The sequence below is a fragment of the Crocodylus siamensis genome, chromosome 9 (assembly GCF_052110815.1).
Source record: "Crocodylus siamensis isolate JL-2025a chromosome 9, ASM5211081v1, whole genome shotgun sequence".
NCBI classification, from domain to species: Eukaryota; Metazoa; Chordata; order Crocodylia; family Crocodylidae; genus Crocodylus; species Crocodylus siamensis.
This window is the reverse complement of record NC_143403.1, coordinates 53,458,973-53,478,909: the sequence shown is the minus strand read 5'-3', so window position 1 is coordinate 53,478,909 and position 19,937 is coordinate 53,458,973. Positions and strand designations below refer to the sequence as shown.

Here is a 19,937-nt window from a genome sequence, read left to right as displayed (position 1 = left end):
TGGTTTTAATTTTCATATGCTAAAGACGGCTGCAGAATGCTAGTGGGGCTGCAGCACGGTCATTTCCCATCAGTCGGCACGTCCAGATGCCCACATCACGTCTGTGAACTTCAGGTTATCGGAGATGTGCTGTGGTTGGGCGGAAGGATGCAGTTGTGGATGCAGCGCAGGGCTGTGAGTCAGAGTGTTTCTATTCTTGGCTTTTCCACTGACCGCGGGTGTGATCTTGGGAAGACTTTCCCTGCTTGTACCTCAGCCTGTATCTCTATACAAAAAGAGTGATAAAACTAGGTATCCACTTAGTGGGCTGGGAGGTAACAGCTTTGGAAAGCTCTTGGGCAGTTGCCGATGGAAGGTGCTTGGTTGTTATTAGTGGTGGAACTGACTCATAAAGCTGGACATGTGATGTAAACCCAGTGATGCTGAGACTGAGATTTTTGCCTTGGATCATTTGTGGGAGGGAGATTAACATTTGGATTTCAGTCTGGCCCAGCTTCTTGAATTTGGACCTGGGGCTCAGTTCCTCTCTTGTTAAAGATACTTTGGTTCAGTCTAACGGTTCAGTCATATCGGCAGAGAATCAATGCGGATGTGGTTGGAACAGGAGGGCCTTTAACCAGCAAGTTGGGGCACTTCGAGCAAACAAGAACTTTGATGGAACTGTTGTCCACCAACGCAAAATATAGAGTTAGCTACCTGGGAAAGGTGATGCAATGTGAGACTGAGCTCAAGGACTTTGACTTGTTTCTGTGAAACAAGGGGATGGTAAGGGAGGAGAAGCATGTTAGGAGCAGTTTAAGATATAGCAGAAAGGTCTCCCAGAGCTGGAATGTGTTGAGACTCTCCAACTGTGTTCGTGCAATCTGCAGTGGCACTTGAGAGGCAAGGACTGTCCTTTGCCCTTTGAAGTTTTGCCTGCTGGTTTCCACTTATTGTTGTGTTTGTCCAGAGCTTAGCATAGCATCGTTTTTCACACCCAGGTTGGAAGCAGGGTCTGTGGTAGCATACTGTCCCCTCCACAGCTGCTCAGTGCCATCTGCCAGCCTGTGCAAATGCTTGCCTTTACAACACGTGACCCATAGACTCCCCTTGTCCTTTTCCTTGAGGCCCCACCAGGTCTCATCTCAGGAGATGCTCTGGAGATGACAGTGCCTAGAGTGAAATTCAAGGGCAGGGCACCAGACATTTCAAGGTTATCAGCCTGCCTCCTGTTACTCCTGAAAATCCAGCTAGTTTCCTAGTGACAGGTACAACTTGTCTTGTGGCTTCAGCCTCCCTGCAGCAAAGCCTGGAAGGACTCAGCCCCACCACTCGCCAGACCATTGGATTAGCGCATTGCACTCATGCTGTTGTAATTACAACAAGCAGCGGAAGGAGTCCAGCATTCTGAATAAGATTAACCCCCTTACCTCCAAACACCCTTTTTCTTTTTCTTCCTTTTATTTCTAAGGAAAATTTGTCATGCTCCAGGTCAAATTTGCCAAATCAGTCCCAAACCCTATGACTCATTCCAGAACCATATGTGGCTGTACTATCAGCAAGTATCCTCCACCCCAAACTATTCAGCCTGGGGCTTCAGATGCTTCCAAATCTTTTGGCAGGCATCCGACATGCAGGCCCAAGCCCAGAGGCTTGGGCTTTGGATGCCCCTGAGTTTCACTTGCCCTCAGCCATATGGCCGCAGGAGCAAGCTAGGACGGAGTTTCCCATTTTCACAAATTCCGTGTAGCCAAGATCCTCCCATTGGAAGCTTGCCAGTGGGAAACTAAGTATGAGGCTGTCATAGGGAGTCCTATCTGCAAGCAGACCAGGATGCACCCTCCAGCACCTACCTTCCACCTACCAACAAGCAGGATTCTTGTCAAGCCCTCCTTCAGGTGATCAGCCACCAGGGAGGAATACGGAGGCACTGCTTACTATCTGTGAGCTAAAAACTGTGCTGCCTCCTTACTTTATTAGCAGTAGTTGTTAGTTACTTGGCTAAATACAGCATGCCATCTTCAAGGCTGTCTTGGCAAGTTCCTCCTAGTGGTCCAACACAGAGGGAGGGAGGCCTCGTGATGAGGAATGAGACAGGGCAGGCCTTTATAAGACATCTACTGCTGCACTTTCCCAGAAAAGCTGTTTCATCACAACACTAGAGAGATGCTCACATCCCTCTGTAGGGCAGTGCTGCATCTGCCTTCTTCATTTTGGTTGCCTCTCACTCCAGCCCCAGTTTGGTGAGGAATCCAAGAATGTGTTTCAAACCATCTTTGTGTTCAACTAAGTGAATACTTTGAACAGGACATGAAGACTGCGTATGCTTAAAGTTCAGCCCTTTCTTTAGTGATTTCCTGCATAGGCATGGACCTATGCAGCAAAGAACTAAAGGCACAGGATAAGATAAGGACACCGAGTAAGGAACAGACTCATGTGGGGACGGAGGTAGAGCGCTTTCTCTAATCTATTTCTTGTGCACCCCTCGTGCTAGTCCTTGGGCATCATGCCTCATGCACCTCGCTAGGGAGCTGGCTTTCATGATTCCAGAGCCTGCATCGTGCCAAATTGTTGCCCAGGTCAAATGTTTAGGGGCGTGTGGGGAAATAGCTGCTGAGTGCAGGGAAGATAGTTCCCAAGTGAATTCAGTGCCTGGGCTCCCTCTGGTCTGTCTTTCACCACAAGAGGGGGGCACTGTGCTATGGTAAGAGCTGCATGTGCTGAAGTGCAGCGAGAGCTTTGCGTTCCCAGGACAGTCCTGTGCAGCTGCTGTCCCATTGAGGATGGAGTGGCTGAAGAAGGCAAGCCTCCATTTTGATGCTGCTTAAGGCTGGTGACGGCTGCTCACATCGTGGCTGAGGGAGCCAGCGAGAGAGTGTCTGTGGTGGGCGGGGTAGCTGATGAAGACCCAGAAAACATGGACAACTACCTTCCTCATGTTGTGAAACCATAGCACATTGGGAAAGGAGGGCGCTGAATAGGAGCACCTATAAAGCTGTCTGGTTTGGCTGGTCTATGGGGTGAGCCAGGGGATTCTCGGTGGCCAGGGTTTGCAGAGAGGGCAAAGGGAATTAGACATCCAAATCTCATTGAAATTCAGTGGGATCTAGGTTGCAAACTCTTAGAGCCTTTTTGAATTTCCTGGCCTGTGGCCTTTGCAGAGATTACTGAGGACTTTCCTTTAGCTTATGCTCCATCCTCTTTTTCTGTTTATGGAAATCCGTCTCTTCTATCCTGGGGAAGACTAAGCTGATGATGCTACAGATCATATCTGAGCTCATGACCTTCCTCCCTAGGCTCCTTGGTCTCCAGCTGTTGTGTTAGCACCTGCAAGAATCTTCCCTTTTGAATTACACTCTTCGTTCTGCTCCCAGGGGCAGGGGTAGGGAACTCCCCCTGAAGTAGTTTCCATAAGATGAGTGCATTTCCCATGGTAGCCCTCACCTGGGAGAGGCAGGTGGCTCCTTTTGCATTCCCCTAGAGAGGCTTCAGTAGTGCGGGCGATGTCCTCTATGTGAAATGGTGAGTTGTGGAGGTGTGCACATCTCTGGAGGGCAAGACTGAGTCTCTCTGAAGAGGCTGCTTCTGCATTTGGTTTTCAAGGGAGAGTTTCTTGGATTAGGTTTTCATGCTGTCTGTGAGAAGGTAGAGAGAGGTAGTTGACTGTGTTAGTCTGGAGTCAGGCAGAAGGCAGAGCTGATTTGAATTTACAGACTAAATCAGAGACATGTAGCTTAAGCTTTTGTGAGCCCAAGCTGACTCTAGGTGCTGTGAGAGGACAGTGTGTCAAAAACAAGAGTGACTTGTATATCGTTTCTTGCTTAACTACTCCAGAGAGCTGACAGGTTCGGGGAGAACAGGAAAGCTGAAGCTTCTCCCACACTAGACCTCAAAGGGTGCACGTGTGTTGTGTAGTTTGGGGGGAGTATAGGAAATCTGTCTGTCCCTGAGCCACATTTAAGGGCACATTTAGGAATCTGCCAAAGTGCAGAGGGAGAATCTCCGGCATTGGTGCCTGGCCTGGGGTGGGGGTTGGATGGATTATTCCTACCTAGTTCAATGCCACAAAAGAAAATTTAACAACTTTAGAGAGAGGTGGGTGGGGGGAAACTGCTGAAGCACAGAAGAACTGTCACAAAGCTTCCTGCCTGCGATGCAAATATGCACAGCCGAAGTGGCATCTGCCTGACCCAAGTTAGACACGGCATCTCTTGGTCAGTGGTTCAGTGGCAGCTGGCCTGGTGCAGATTACGTGTGGATGATGCAGTTAAGGACAGAAATCCCTCAAGCATTCAGCCTTGACACTAGGGTCAGTCTGGAGACAGGGAGTGGGTAGTGGCCAGGATCTTGCCCTCTTTTGCCTTCACTGAGCAGGCACAGTGAGGCTCTGGCCAGTCTCATGATAAGTCTGATGGGCAGAAGCACAGTGCAGGAACTGGGGCTTCACTTTGTGCCAGGGCTCCAAGGGCCGGTAGGTCTGGCTCTAGTGTCAGCCATCATAGAGTTAATGTGATTCATTTCATTCCCTCTCCATTCCCGCATTGTTTTGAACTAATTAGAGTTATAACAATATAACCAGAAATCAAATGCACCTGATTGAATAAAAGGCTGTAATTCAACCAAGAGTCAATGCTAACCTCATAAATCGTGAGAAAAATATCTCCAGCGGTTTGTGAGTATCAGTGCCGGGAAGCTGAGTGATAGCCCTGGGAGGCCCTCCAGGCTCTGGGAATGTTTATTGATAAGATCAAGGGCTATTTTACCACCTGCTCTCTGCCAGAAAGGAAAGGAAAAACACCAAGAAACCTCCCGTTCCAAATCTCTGGTATTAATGAAAGGGACCTGGGCTGCATTAATGGAAGTTGCCTTAGTGGGAACATTGTGTTCATGATAAGAAAAGAAAGGGTTGTAATCAGGGAGCTCAGAGGAGCAGGGGGAGGGGGAGGAGCATGCTGCAGTGCCCTGTGTTGACTCTGCCAGCTATGGCAACCTGGCCTGCAACAGTAGGCAATGATGCACCTTCTCCCTACCTCTTTATGGCATGGCTGTGTGTGCATGTTACTGCAAGGGTGTGATTTTACAATATGGCAGGTACTCGGTGATAACTGCCTGTGTGCTTTGGTAAGGGTGAGGTAGTTTGCTAATCAGTGAAAGTGGGGTATACTACCTTACATTTACCTTGGGGTGGGGTGGGGGGGAGAAGGTGTCAGAACTCACAGCAGAGGTGATTTCTTTTATTAGACCATCTAGGTATCTGCAAAAAAATTATTTATTTGCTAGCTTTCAGGCACACTCACCATTCCTCAGGCACAGGAGAATACAAAGACTGTAAAATTTCAACTAGGTAGAAATGGAAGTCCTCCTACATAGAAATAAAAGTTTATACTGCACAGGAGAGCTGAAGGTGTGGTAAGTTCTCCTGGCTGGAAAAGTTCATTTTGTGCAAATTAGGCTCAGATAAAAGTTAGAACAGTCTATGCCTGAGGAAGGATAAGTGTGCCTGAAAGCTTTCAAATAAAGAATTTTTTTGGCAAATATCTAGCTCTGTGGAAGTCCCACCTAAGCTCTCAAACTAGTTCTAAAATGATGCCCAGTACTTTTCCTGTCTTCTCTGCACAGAGGTGAATTTCAGCCAGGGGCTAAGTACAGGCAGTCAAAAAGCCCAAGGCTGACTTGATTCAGTCTTTGCAGTTTAGTTTAAACTGCGCAGATTGAACTGATTAGGAAATGAACAGATACTCACTTTTGATTCAGTAAACGAAGCCACATGCCTACAGTGGCTCAAGCCAGAAGCCAGGGGGTGCTAGAGCATGGCTGCCAGCCACTGCCAAAGGGGAAGAAAGAGAGACACCCTCCAAGGCTTCCCCCACTCCGTGCTGGAGCAGAAGGGCCCTGGCCAGGCCCCAGCCTGCTCTGCCTAGGCAGGAGGAGGGGAGGAGTAGCAGCACTGAATTTATAAAAGTTTGAGGAAAAATAGTTCTTTCTCTGAAAAACTAAAAACTATAAACAGAGCCTGGGAGGTATATTCACTTACTTTTCCTGTTGTCCTGTTGTCCCCGAGGCCCCTGGGATTTGCAGTCCAGCATCAGAGCAGCAGGACTCCACAAGGTTTCTCATCACTTTTTCTTCATGTTTCCAGGTGTCTCTGGGATTTGTAATCCAGAGTCACAGCCAGCACTAAGTTTCGCAGGGTAGGGCAGGGCAGCTCTGTACTTGGACGAGCGCGAGCAGACAGCCCAGCACAGGGATGAAAAGCATGCTGGGATGCTGGGGGACTCTGATTTAACTTTAACCAGGAAGGGCTCTGGGACAGAAGTTTCATTAACCAGTTTGACCTAAATCAGTTAAGTCTGATACTACATTCAACCAGGTTTATCTTAAACTAGCTTCAGCCATTTTGAAACTGGTTTGTGTGCACTGAACTTACGTTCTGTTACAGGATTAAACCAGCTTCTGATCACTTAAGCTGGTTTATGTGTAACTTCTGGCCCTAGCCAAGATGTCTGTAACTTCAGTGTCTTCCATAGAGCTACACCAACTTATTTCAGTTCAGAATCTGGCTCCGTGTCATAACAGATGTTATCTATTTTAGGTGCTTACTGTGGTATTTGGTTGCTTCACCCTGTAAAGCATTCAGCAGCTGGTGCCTTCACAGGGTGCACTTAATGTTGCGACAGCATATGAGCTGAATGGAGCTATGTGAAGCTTCCAGAAATGTGGGTGTGCACACATTGTGGAGGCTGGGTAACAGTGGCTGGTCTGTGCCCTCCAAAGGTCTTGCAACAGAGGCAGCCAGATGGAGACATTGCCTCAGCCTAGGAGGAACAAACTTGTGAGATTAAAATATTTCCACACTTCTTACAGGTCACTGTGGGTTCCTAACTAATTTGTTTGCTTCCAAATCTCAAGTGATCGATTTAATGAATATGACTGCTGGTAAGGCTTCAGTGTAGCTGTGACATGCTAATTATTTATCATCCTGAGTAGAGACCGTTCAAGGTGGTGTTTGGTGTAACTCCTGCAGGAGGTTGGTGGCATCCTTTCTTTTAGGTTGCTAAGGTTTTGTGCTACTATACAGTGTTAACACCTAACAGTTCATTTTGGGTCTGTGGACCAAATGCTCAGGGTTTGGGCAGGAGGCAGAGCCCTGCTTTTTGTTAGCTTCCTACTGAGTATGCAACAAACTGATGGCACCCATTCATTTGCACTTGCATGTCACCTTCCACCCAAAGATCTCAACCCATGTTAGAAACATTTCTGCTACTGTCCTCTGCCTCAGAACTTGCCTCCGGATTTTCATCCCCTCTTAGTTTGGATCTGGGCTCTGGATCAGTTCATTGTAAAAGATACGGGGCTAACTGCAGACTCTGGAACTGGCTCTGGGTTTAGATTTCAGAAGTTCTTGAGGTTTGGGTGTGTTCTGGTGTTTCCTGGTTTGGGCCCATTCCTTAGCAGGGCTAAGGGCAAAATCTTCCTAAGCTTGTATTTTATTCTAGTGGGCCGTTCGTTTATCCCTGAGAGTGATGCCAGGCGCTCTAACATTCCTCCTTGCTGGCCTGTTAATACATGGGAAAATGTATCCCATTTCCTTTCCTGATCTTCATTTTTCTCTTCTTTTCTCTCTCTCTCAGAGCAAAGAAAAAGAACAAGCCTCTGAACCTAAAGATTCACAACAGTGTGGGAAGCTGTGAGAACATCCCCGCTCAGCGCTCGCCACTACTGTCTGAGCGCTCCCTGCGCTCCTTCTTTGTGGGATACCCACCTTTCCTTCCTTCCACTCCTCCTGTCCACACGGAAACCACCATCTCAGCAAGTAAGTCAGACCAGCCTTTGGGAGAGGGGAGGTGGCACCACCGCTCAGTTTCACATATTTTGTTCCTTTGCAACTTGAGGAGTTAGACAGCTTATGCGCTCTTTTTATTTAAATCTGCTTGGGTCCAGGAAAATTGGATGATGACAGCAGAACCTGGAGACTCCATGATTCAGCCTTTTCAACCAGTTATGGATGAGTGGCTTGGAATGTATTGGATAGATATTGCACATATCTCAAAAAAATTCCTACCCATGCTGTTCTCTAGTTTGTTTTTTAGAGCAAAACTTCTTGCTCTAAATAGTGAATACAGCTATTAGGGAAATCTATGAATTATTAAGGTCTTTCATGTGTGTGTGTGTGTGTGTGTGTGTGTGTGTGTGTGTGTATAAAGGTATAGATTTTCTTTGTAAATATTGAGGCATTAGATATGAGTGTAGGTATATAAACTATGCAAAAATTACTTGTATACAATTAACCCTCAGCATATCCCCAGCCATATGCAAGTACTTTAGTTTTGGAGGGCTGCCAATCTAGGCCCTGATTCATGAAAGCACTTAAGGACTTTAAGATGCTGAATGAATTAATAACATCTGTTTCATTTCCACCATCCTTGTCTCTGTGTAATTACCACTGACACTTGTTGGTAGCCACATGTTGATAGGTTAGTGCTCTGTGGTTCTTAAGAGGCTGTTTTTGTTATAGGGAGTGTCATCACAATACCTGCTATAGAAAATGTTCCCAAGAGAGGTGTTGCTGGGAAGAGGTAGTTGCTTTTACAAGGTGTTACTGCAAATGAGCATTGACTGTATTGCCATTTCAAGCACATAACATTGAACATTTAAGGTCAGTTTTTCATGTCTTTTTATCGCAACCACAAGACATGTCAGAACATACAGAACTCTGTCCCTGTTACTTATTTTGCCGGTAGACTTTTCAGGCACTGCTGGGGAAGCCTGTGGCAAAGCTGGCCCTTGATGTTAAAGGTTTGGTATATATTGTGTGGTATTTTTTTAAACCTGTTTCAATGCATGCACAATAAGTAGAGCACATGATTTTGCCCCCATTGATGCTAAAGGTAAAGCTCCAATTGAATTCTGTGGATTGGTCAAGGACTGTTTGTAGCACATATTAATAGATGGCATCAATATACCATATCTTGCATCTCAGACTACTTGCTCACTTGCTTGTGTACTTTCTGCTAGCACTTAGAGGGCCCCGGGGGTATTCAAGGGAGGGGGTGTGGGAGGTGGACAGATGGATGACATGAGGTATCTGAGGGGAGACAGTGTTAGATTCTGACCCTTATTTCCTAAGTCCCAAGTCAGCATTCTGATTAAATTAATTTGGGAGGAAATGAAGCTTTTACAGCACAGCTGTGAGAGCCCAAGCAAAAACCTCCCCTAAAATGCACAGCAGTCCTTGGACACTAGAAATCCTACTTGGGCCAAATAAAATGGACGCATAAAGCTGGCACTTGGCCCAACACATATGGCCTCTTTCTCCTGGTTAATGCTTAGTTTAGCTTACCTTCTCTACCTCTTAAGCTTTTGAGCTTGCTTTCCACCATCTCACTGCTCTGTCTATTCACATCTGCTCTTCTCATTTCTCTCCTTCAGATTTCTCTTCTCTCCCTGCCATGTCCCTGTGCTCATGTCCCTGCTCTTTTCTCTTTCCTTTGCTTGTTGATTTCCCTCCCACCCCCTTCATCTCCTATTCTCTTATTCCCTCTCTTGCTTTATTTGGCTCCTCAGAATAATCATTTCCCCTCTGTTCCTTTTCATCTTTTTCTGCTCCTCAGAGCAACAGCTGGCACTGCACATCTTCCTGGAGATCCCCGAAATGGATCATCTTCCTGTAAGATTTCCACCAGGGAACGTGTGCCAGGGAAGGAAGGTGCCAAGAAGATGGCACTTTGGTGTTTGGTGCTCTGTAAATAGCTAAACCAGAAGAAATGCCATCTGGAGCATCTGCCAGCTGGGTCTGCTCAACAAACTGGCAGTTTTTTAGATATGGTTTATTTGAGGGTGGGTGGAGAGACAGTGGTTTCCCCTCTGCTAAACACAAAGCATCCCTCAGCTAAAAGGTAAGCTGGTCCAGTCAGTTGGCTGGTCCAGTCAGTTGGCTTCAGCCCAGCATCTTTGTAAAGCAAATACATTTCCTCCTCTTCATAGGAAGAAATGCCAGCATCTGACTCTGGAGAAAGAAGCTTTCACACACGCTGTCAACGTATGCATTGGGAGAGGAGGCATCTGTGTGAGGAAATAGAGGGGTAGAGAGAGAAAGGTTAACATGCAGGGGCTTAAAACTTCAGGATGGCAAATGGCAGATCACACACAGAGGGACTCCTGCTGATTTTAATCAGAGCTGTTTACTTAATCCCAGGCAAAGTGCTGGGTATTTCCCAGGCATTTTTATGGCCAGGTTAGCTAAAGCAGGAAAATGCCTATTGCAATCTGTCAGGTGTTGAAAGCGCAGTGAATCTATGCGTGAGTCAGGGGGTCTTGTCAGTGTCTGAGAAGGCTCAGGATCATCAGGTTATTTAAAATAAAGATCTGCTAACGTCTCTTCTCCCACACCAGTAACAAAGGGACCATCCCTTTGATTTCTTACAGTTCATGTAAACTGAACAGGCCTCCTGGGTTTTGCTTTGCTGATGGTCAGGAGAAGCTTAAATCAACATTTGAAGTTGCAGGGTATTAGTGCAGGGGGGGAGAAATCTTCTCTTCAGCTGGGTGAGAGCCCTCAGGAATATGAAACCGTTGTCAAATGTGCTCCCAGAGGAGGAGTTAGTGGAGGCCCATCCTATGACCTCCTTTCCAAGTAGGTAGGAGTGGACTGGCCAAGTTCGCCGATGACACCAAACTTTGGGGCAAAGCATCCACGCCAGAAGATAGGCGGGTGATCCAGGCTGACCTGGACAAGCTCAGCAAATGGGCGGACGAGAACCTCATGGTGTTTAACACCGAAAAATGCAAGGTTCTCCACCTTGGGAGGAAAAACCTGCAGCATCCTTATAGGCTCGGCAGTGCTACGTTGGTTAGCACTACAGAAGAAAAAGACTTGGGGGTCATCATTGACCACAAGATGAACATGAGCCTCCAATGCGATGCTGCGGCTAGTAAAGCGACCAAAATGCTGGCGTGCGTCCATAGATGCTTCTCGAGCAAATCCCGGGACGTCATTCTCCCCTTGTACTCGGCCTTGGTGAGGCCGCAGCTGGAGTACTGCATCCAGTTTTGGGCTCCACAATTCAAAAAGGATGTGGAGAAGCTTGAGAGAGTCCAGAGGAGAGCGACGCGCATGATCAGAGGTCAGGAAAACAGATCTTACGATGACAGGCTGAGAGCCACGGGACTCTTTAACCTGGAAAAGCGCAGGCTCAGGGGTGATCTGATGGCCACCTATAAGTTTATCAGGGGTGACCTCCAGGATCTGGGGGGAACATCTGTTCACCAGAGCGCCCCAAGGGATGACGAGGTCGAACGGTCACAAACTCCTGCAAGACCGTTTCAGGCTGGACATAAGGAAGAATTTCTTTACTGTCCGAGCCCCCAAGGTCTGGAACAGTCTGCCATTGGAGGTGGTTCAAGCACCTACATTGAACACCTTCAAGAGTAAATTGGATGCTTATCTTGCTGGGATCCTATGACCCCAGCTGACTTCCTGCCCTTTGGGCAGGGGGCTGGACTTGATGATCTCCCGAGGTCCCTTCCAGCCCTAATGTCTATGAAATCTATGAAATCTTTCCTTTTGTCCCATGCCACGTTCATGATAGCTGTGTCATCACTATGACATAATAACTATGCCAGCCCCATCATAAATTCCTCTGTAATGCTGTTAGCAGTGGGCTAATGGGAGACCAAATCCACATGCCAGAATGATTTTAGATGCCAGTGCCCCAGTAGTGTCAGGTCTAACTTCTTCCAATAGAGGAGAAGGCTTGAGCTGTGGGGAAAACAAGTGGGAGGAGAAACAGCAAGTGTGAAAAACACTGAGGAACTTCTCTTCCCTTGTCAGTCTTTGCCTGGTCTCCCTCAGTCTTTGTTCTCCCAGCCTTGACTGCTTGCCTGTCAGGTTCTTGCATGATCTGCTCTGTCCCTTCTTCTATGCAGTCATCTGGACTGAAAAACGCCAGCAGCTTCTACCTTCCACTATGAAGTTGCTCCAAAACTCCCTTTTCTGTTGCTTGTGGAGAATCCAGATCCTGTTTGCCTGTGTTTGTCTGTCCTCATACTTTAAAGCATTCCTCGAGTGTTTTAGTACCTGACATAGAACGGTCACTACTGTACAGACCAGTTAGTAAAGATAGTTAATGGGAATAGCCCACTGTAATAGCTTTGCAGAAGGGTCTACCTCTGGCTCTAAGCTCCTCTTCTGAGTGCAACAAACACTTATGCTACTGTGCTTTTAGGATCATCAAGTCTAGACTTGGTGTTTAAATGTGCCAGCACCTGGTCTATACTATGGCATCCCTTATTGGCAGTGCTGGTTGAGCTGTATGGAGGGGCAGTACAACAGTGGGAAACATTAGGTGGTCACTAGGATGCAGCTACTTTTCACCCCTCGGAACACCCAAAAACAACAGCTTGATGGGAAGAGTGAACTTCATAGCGTGGCTGGCAGCTTTCAGTCAGCCTTCCCTCAAGGCCCTTGGTTTGGTGTGTGCTGAGTGTCAGGGATGATGTAGCCTGCCCTGCTTATTCCCTCAGTGCATCGCATGAGACAAGGGTTCTGTCCTTCTGTCCACTTGCCTGATGGCAACCCTGCAGCCATTGCTCTCCCAGCCCTTCTGCAGAGCAAGGACTAGTGAACATTGTAAATATTGCTTTATTTTCTTCCACCTCAATCAGCTGCCTTCTGAAATTGTTTAAGAGGCAACAATCCATTTCTGGCATCCTCTTATTCCCATATTTCTGGCTCCAGGGACAGTGGGACCTGGCAGGAATACTGGGGGCAGCCAATATTATTTATAGAGAGATGTCCAACTACCTGACTCTTATTGGCACAGCCAGTGGATTTGCCCAGAGCAAGGGTATTTTTATGTACTGCTATTTCCCCACGGCATCAAACAAATTTAGCTTCCTGCCCAGAACGATGGTGAGTAGTGGACCAGAAACCAAGAAATAAAGCCCATTCTCAGCGAGCCATTGATGTGTCTCGTCGCATTAGGTTCCCTCATGCATCAGTGTTGGATTACATCCCGTGGTGTGATAACCTGATGTAATGTGGCATAACAGGAATGTGATACAATGAAAAGTGATGGAATATCAAATGACTAACTGTGTTTGCTGGAGAGGTGTCTTTTTTTTCTTCCCCTTCCTTTCCTGGCTGCTACGAACATTTTGGGTCAGATGTTTGTGTGATCGAGAGAGAGAAACTGTGAATGTTCTAGTAAATTATTATTCACACTGATGTGATAAATCTTTGCTGGCAGATCATAACCCAAGGTGGCAGTCTGCTCATCACTGATGCAGTAATAGCATCAGTGGATTCAGTGTTAGCTCTGTTTTAGGTGCTGTGCAGAGATGGAAGAGAAGAGCCTCACCCCAAAGATTTTGCAGCTCATAGACTCATGGGAACTTGGATAAACTCCAAGTGTACAGGCCTTGTTACTTCCACCATGCATTTAGATCCCTTTCTTCTTCATCACTCTTCACAATTATTTAAATGCAGGGCAGTTGGTGATCAGGTAGTTTTGAGGAAAGGGCATTTGATTAGGAATCGGGCAACTTGGGTTCCTTGTTCAGCTCTGCCACTGACCTACTATGTGACCTTGGCCAAAACACTTCACCATGATACTTCTATTTCTCTTCCCACAAACAATTTTAGGGTAGGGAAGAGACTTTGTCTCAACATGTCTGCACAGCACCTAGCACAATGGGTCTTGGTCTTAGTTAGGGCCTCTCAATATTACTGTAATCCAGATATAGTCTGAGATATTCCTGCTATTTACTGTTAGTTGCTACTGCACTGTCACCTTTCTGCAAACGAAACTGAAAGGATCATGTTCTTCCATTCATCCGTTCAGCTTTTTACAGCCTTGGTGGTTCTGACTGATCATAGGTAATGCTAATACATGGGTCACACATTGCATTTCCAACCTCTGCTATTTGAATTGCTGAAAAAAGGTGATTTCTTTATACAGAGCAGGCAGCTAAAGAGCAATGACCCAGGAGGTGAGGCGATGGCTGGTCATGAAAGGAGACTGCAGGTACCGGTGATGATGTCAGCAAAGTCATAAACATCCACCTGGAAGGTTTTGGTGGGAGAGAAATATCTGCCGTATGTCAAGTAGAGAGCAATGGCTGACCATACAATGGCTCACTCTGATTCAGGGAGTAACCTCAAACCATCTCCAACCTCCCCCCGCCGCACTCCCCCCCCCCAAAGTTACAAGAAGAACAGATGGAATAACCTTGCTGCTTGGTGTCTATGTTGATGAAGCCTGACAGTGGTTTGATTGGTATGGAAATGACGCAGGTAGCGATAAAGATGATTTGAATAACTTTTCCTGTGAGACAAGCCACTGGGTGTGTTACAAAGAGGGTAATTATGTAGTGGGGTTTAATGGCGCTTGAAGCCAAGGTTCATTACATTGGAGAGAGGAGATGAATTATGAAAAAAAGCTCAGAAGCATATTTATTTTGGGGAAAAAAAATATCTGGAACCAGTCTTCTGATCCTAAAGAGTTTCTAAAGGCTCCAGGGCATAATGTTCAAGGTTCAACACAAATATTTTGGCAGTACCTGCAAAGAGCCTTTGGGTTTTGGTTTTGGAATTTATATTCACTTCACTGCCCCTCCTGTACTCTCTGAAAATTTGATCTGTGAGCTGGGGGAGGACCTACCAGGATCCATGCAGACCTTGTGCAACTAAAGGCTCAGAGATCTACCTCTTGGGACTTTATTAAAAAAAACATACTTTAAAAATCTCTCTGTATGAAGCTCCCACTGAAACCTTCTCCATGGGCTTGGCTGCACTGTGGATTCTTTCTCTCGGTCTGACTATCCCACTCTTTTCTTGGTTGCTCCCCCCCTAGGATGGAACCCCGTGAGTCACGGCTCCCCCAGCAAATCTACAGTAACGAGCGTCTGTAGGGTTCCAGCACCTGCCAAGGGGAAAATTCTGTCTCCTTCCTGTTACCCTGTCCTGTGGAAGAGGGACACAGATAGATACATATCAGCAACAAGGCTCCTCACAGGTAGCTTGGCTTGGAAGTGCATCTGTGCTTTCAAAAGTCTGCTTTGAAAATGCCTGCTCTGTGTGTGTGTGCGTAAGTATTGTAGGATCAACAGATCAATGCTCTGTGTGTGTGTGCGTGCGCGTGTGTGTGTGTGTAAGTGTTGTAGGATCAACAGATCAATGCCAGCTTTGGTTTAGACTGCTAAGACATTACTGGTACCAGTGTCTGTTGTTTCAACTGTTTGTCTCTGCTGTTACTGCCAGAAAATAGCCTCATCAGGTCTGCCAATAGCTGTTATTTTTTAGGCTTGAGGGTATGGGCTTGTGGTGATTCCCTTTCAGCATCCAGCTGACCATGCAGCTTGTGGCAGCTTCGTGCTTCTTTATGAACTGTTTTTGGTTCTTTACCGTAACCCAGGCTGATGTGGCCTGGGGATACTCTTATGTTTTTAACTGAGTCTTTCATGAGATTTGATTACATGGGTCTTAGATGCCTAAATTCAGAGGGGAATGGGAGAGCCTTTAATTACAAAACAGCCATCCTTCCCCAGTGTGGACATATTCCTGGTGCCTGGAGAGGAGGGGTGGGGGGAGCTTCCTTGATGGCATGGGTGCAATTTCCGTGTCCAGCTTGTCTGTCCAGACTGCAGTGTTGCTTTTGTGGATGCCTAAGGAAGGGGGAGTGCAGTGACTGTTGGAGAGCATCTGAACCCTAACCTGACTTTTATTTTTCATTATGTCAGATCATTGTATATCACGGTAAGAAACTGGGTACTTTTAAGTCTTTGCTTTGCTAGATGTGTTTCTGTTTAGGAGCTAGTGGTGTCCTTCCCTTTGGCAGAGCTGGAGTTTTTTCTTTTCAAACAATTTCCAGTTGTCTGCAGTTTTACTTGTAGCTGAGTGGGACTGTACCTGTCTTGCCTTTCTGCAGGGATTTAATTACCTCAAATAAGCCAGTTCATGCTTCTGAATTGTCTTGCGTCCAGTGGTCTCAAAGCACTTTGCAGCCATTAGCTAATTAAGCCTCACAGAGTCCCTGTGCAGCAGTAAAAGGGTGCATCTGAAGAATGAGTACTCTCTGTGGAGGGGGAGCACCTGTTCTGATTGGATCCAATTACTGTGCCCCAGAGATCTCCGTACCTGTGCCCTAGAGCACTGCCACCTGTTTCTCAAGAGCATGTATCAGCTAGAGAGATCGTTACTCAGAGATGGATAAAATAAAGTTAATATCCTGTGAATTTTCCACGAGGCCTCCCCCTTAGGCCTTTGTTTTTTCTCTACTTTCTAAATTGGATGATTATCTTAATAGTCCATGTCTGGCACATCCAGCACTTAGTTTCACTTTTACTGGGTGTCCATACTTCTGCCTCCTCTTAGCACCCTTTGTTCTCCTCTTCTACAACCTCCATGCGGAGCAACCCCATTTTATGGACGTAAGAACATAAGAGGGGCCATACTACATCAGACCAATGGTCTATCTAACCCAGCCTATCCTGTCTCAGACTGTGGCAAAAGTGGATATTTTAGAGCAGGGCGGACAATTATTTGGGCTGGAGGGCCACTTAGGGAGTTTTAGTGAGTTGTCATAGGCTGGGTCAGCACCCCTTAGCCCCAGCTCACAGCAGCTCACCAAAACTCCCTATGTGGCTGTACCCCAGGCTCCAGCCCTGCGATCCTGGTCCTGCCTGCCTTCCCTGCTCCCGGATGCTATTACCCACCTGCCCATGGCCCCATCCCATCCCCCTGGCTGAATGTGTGCTGCCCATGCAAGTCTCCATGGAGACCTGCTTTGTCCAGAGCCCCTGGCAGTGGGTGTGGGGGGGACCAGCCAGGGTGCCTGGGCAGCAGGGCGGGGTCTGGTGACAGTGGTAGCTGGAAGAAGCCACTGCTGCCAGGAAGCCAAATCTGGCCACTGCATCATCCCAGCCCCACTGCATGCCTGGGGGTGGTGAAACTAGCTGCACACACCACGGCCTAGCCTGCCCCCCACGCCTGGGCTGGCTGGGCCAAGGGTCCTGTCAGAGGCCAGATAAAGTCCCTTGCAGGCTGCATCTGGCCCGCAGGCCATATTTTCCCCATCCCTACTTTAGAGGGATAACACTGAACTGGGCATATCTAGAGAGATCTATCCCCTGTTCATTACCCCACCCCCCAGCATTTACCATCATTGGTTTAGAGATGCCAGCGAATACGTCTTTGACTGTTCTGTATAATGTCTATATCCATGATATTGTCTAGTCCTTTTTTTGAACCTAGCTTTACTATCTGCCTTTACAACTGCCTATGGCAATGAGTTCCACAAGTTAACTATGCACTGCTTGCTTTAAAGAAATACTATCTCTTGTTAGTTTTCAGCCTGTCTTGTACTAATTTAGTTCTAGTATTTTGGGACTTGGTGAATAACACTGCTGTATTCACTTTGTTCAAACCCTTCATGATTTTATTAGACCTCCATTAAACCACCTTGCCCCCCCCACTCCCTACTTCTGCTTTCCAAACTGAAAAGTCTTACTTTTTTTTAGTCTCTCCTGCTTGCCCTTCTCAGTGCCTTTTCTAATTCTACTATATCCTTTTTTGAGAGGTGAAGACTAGAGCTGCATGTGGTATTTAAGATGTGCATGCACCATGGATTTGTATAGTGGCCTGTTGGTGTTTTCTGTTTTATTTTCAGTTCCTTTCTTAATGATGACCAACATTTTATTGGCTTTTTTGGTTGCTGTTACACATTGAACTGATGTTTTTAGAGAATGATCTGCACATTTAGAGAACTATCTGTACATTGAGTCAGTGTTTTTAGAGAACTATCTGCAATGATACCAAAGTCTCAGGTATCAAGCTGCCTGTTTGGTGCCCTCTGGGATGGAACTGAGGAGACACCAGTGCCTGGGGTTGTGGCAGTGGTAGGGAACTGGCTGGATGGGACAGGCCCAAGTGAGTCTAGTAGTTGATCCCTGAGTTGATAATTCTGAGTAAGGAGAAGAAACCCTCCTACCCCCATGTTTCTGCCATACTGACCTGGGGGAAAATGCCTTTCTAACCCCACCTTGGCAATTAGAGAGAGCCTGAGTATATGAGCAAGACTCATCAGATGAACGCTTAGGAACAGAGGTTACAAACAGACATCACATTTGTCCCAAGATAAACTGTTTTATCCTAGGAGAAAGTGCAGCCATTTAGATGTCTGTATCCATTGTCCCAGGATAAATCTTTAAAAAGTTAATGGGATAAGTACTTACAGTTTATTCTGGGACATCACCAAGTGGCAGAAAAACAGCAATCCATTCAGCTGTTCACTGATCCCTGATCAGAAGGGATACATGTCAATCCTGGACTACTTCAGTTCTGGGATAAATACAGGCACAACTTATCTAGGGACAAATGCAATGTCTGTTCCTAGCCAGAGAATTTTGTATTTCTTCAGAGCATTAGTCCATCTTGTTTGGTGTCGTGCTTTCAGCGGTAAGCCACACTAGTGCTTGAGGGAAAAGGAAAAAAGAAAAACTACCACAAAGTGTACCTGATGAATAGTTCCACGAGGGGAAGTAGTTTTCCCTGGATGCTGCTGAAGACCTGAAGTATGAGGCTGGTAATATAGATTACCTTAACATGTTGTTAGAGGAAGACAGAACTCCCTCGCCTTTCCCAGTGGAAAGGGTTGCAGGCTATGAATGGATGAACTATCCCTCAGGGTTGTTTGGGGCTTTGGAGATGGTCTGCAGTCTCTCATGCTTAGCCACGTTCATCTGTAGGGTGAGGCAGTTTGAGCACCTACCCTGTGTGGGTTCAAGGAAGCATTACTGCTATTCTAGGGCATTGGGTGTATGTCTCCCTTCCCCCAGCCTGGTTTCCAGTGAACGTAATGATGGGATTGTGAGAACCTCCTAACTCTTCTTGATTGGTGAGGTAGCTTCACTTCAACCAGTTTTTCCCCACGGCACCAACTGGGGCTATTTGCCCACCCGCCTCCCTTCACAATCCAGTTCATGTCTTTCCTTTTTCCACCTAGCGTCTGTTGGCTGCTTCATCAGGTTTTTCATACAGTTAGACAGGAAGAAGTCCGATGGGCACTCGTTCTGTAGGTTACCAAAAAAACAAACCTCAAGCCAAGATAGTTGGAGACCAGAACAAATGAACAAATAGATCAGGCTAATAAGACGTTTCCCTCCATATCACAGGTAAGCATTTCCTGTTTGCCTTCAGCTGGTTTCTTCATCTCCTGTCTCTACCAGGAAATAAAGATTTTTTTCTTTATAAACTCACCTGGTTGGTACATATTAGAACTTGTCACTTTCCCTCTCCCTACAGCCGTTTTCTGTCCTCACCCCATCCCCCGTGCACCAGCATCTCTGGGGAACTGGAACCTGAGCCAAAACCTGTGTTCCAGTTCCCCAGCTCCTTGGAAATGGGATCAGAGTCTCTGACCTGGGCCCATCTCCGATAGCTGAGTCTTGACTGGGAAGCCTAGGCAGAACAGAGGGAGCAGCATCTGTGCTGGGGTATAACAAACCTGGTTTGTTGGTGGAGCTTTCTTTGCCCCCTCTGGTGCTGAAGGACGGGAAATGGTCCTGAGAGAACATCCTTGAGAGAGATGGTCATCCTCAACATTGTAACAGTAAATCGAGAAGTCTCACCTTCGTGGGACTACTGACCAGCCAGATCACTGCATTTCAGCTGACCTCATAGTACCAGCCTGGCTCTGTGCTCCCATGGGGCTCATTCTTTCCTTCTTACCTAGGCTGCTTTATTTCTTTGTGCAGAAGTTGGAAATAAGAGCCCTTTCATTTCACCCCATCATCCTGTCCAGTTTTGCCAGCTGAGAGTTCTGGTATGTTGTTGGCATTATTGCTGCCAAAGGGCTAGGGCATTTATGAATGGTTTTCCCTTTACATTTGGGTCAAAATGCTATCTCTGTGTTTCATGACTTCTGTCAGACATGTTCTCCTGCATGGGGGATGCACCCAAA

At 46.7% G+C, this 19,937-nt stretch overlaps 1 protein-coding gene across 1 annotated transcript in view; it reads left to right on the top strand.

Annotated features, from left to right (window-relative positions):
• KSR2 (kinase suppressor of ras 2) overlaps positions 1-19,937 on the top strand; it is a 291,041-nt gene that overhangs the window by 127,869 nt on the left and 143,235 nt on the right. Inside the window, exons 5-6 of the mRNA XM_090063955.1 lie at positions 7,611-7,792; positions 14,832-14,919. Of these exons, the coding sequence (XP_089920081.1) occupies positions 7,611-7,792; positions 14,832-14,919 (270 nt within the window). The remainder of the gene's footprint in view (positions 1-7,610; positions 7,793-14,831; positions 14,920-19,937) is intronic.